General features: G+C 43.3%; 1 protein-coding gene across 1 annotated transcript in view; it reads right to left on the bottom strand.

Moving 5' to 3' along the window:
* Positions 1-514, bottom strand: part of LOC115949030 (MAU2 chromatid cohesion factor homolog) — a gene marked incomplete at its 5' end in the record, with an annotated part of 4,355 nt that extends 3,841 nt beyond the window's left edge. The window contains 2 exons of the mRNA XM_031065182.1: positions 168-245; positions 465-514. Coding sequence (XP_030921042.1) covers positions 168-245; positions 465-514 — 128 coding nt within the window. The remainder of the gene's footprint in view (positions 1-167; positions 246-464) is intronic.
* Between the last annotated feature and the right edge of the window lie 331 nt (positions 515-845).

The raw sequence follows: 845 nt of genomic DNA, 5'->3' as shown, positions 1-845 counted from the left end.
GAAAGAGCTCAACCCTCACCACATCCCCGGCCAATCCAGGAGAAATCCATGGGATGGACACAAAGCCTTGGCATTCCCACTCCCATCCCAAAACAAAAAAGCCAGGGTGATTTTTTCAACATTTTCCCCACATTTTTCCCACTTTTTCCCCAGGGGTTTGGACTCACTTGGCCTCGTTGTATCTTCCCTGGAAAAAGGAGAAGAGCCCTCGGATGTAGAAGGCTGCAGCCCGCAGACAGTGGGAACTACGGGGAAAAAAAACCACATGGATACCTCAGGATGCCACCCAAATTCCCAGGAATTCCACCCCAAAATCCAACTCCCAAGCAAAATATTACGTTTGAGCCCCATCCCAAGTTTTTCACTGGAGTTAAGTTGGATTTTTTTTCTCCTAATTTGTTGAAAATCCTGCTGCAAATCAGTCATTCCCAGCCCGGAATGTTGGGATTTGTGGGAATTCTCACCTCACTGGGAAGTTGTGGTCGGGGTTTATCCTTTCCAATAAACTGTAGAGCTGGAAAAGTGGGAGAAGAAAAGGAAAAATCAATTTTCCAAGGAAAAAATCAACACCAAAACAGTGAAATTCCACCCAAACCGGCCCAAGTTTATCCCAATATTGGGAATTTTAGGCTTGCTTTGATCCCAAAAATCCAAGTTTTATCCCAAATCTCCTCCAATTCCACAGCATTTCCTGGATAATTGTATTCCCACAGACAACTTGGAGCTGATGGATCAGATAATGAATTTAATATCGGATTTGATTAATAAAAACCAGAATTTACTTAAAGAATTCACAAATTTTAAGGATATTTTTTGCTCCCCCCCATGAAGGAGCTGTGGCCAGC

Source organism: Geospiza fortis, unplaced genomic scaffold (genome assembly GCF_000277835.1).
Source record: "Geospiza fortis unplaced genomic scaffold, GeoFor_1.0 scaffold248, whole genome shotgun sequence".
NCBI lineage: Eukaryota > Metazoa > Chordata > Aves > Passeriformes > Thraupidae > Geospiza > Geospiza fortis.
The sequence above is the reverse complement of the archived record's forward strand: the minus strand, read 5'-3'. Positions and strand labels throughout refer to the sequence as shown.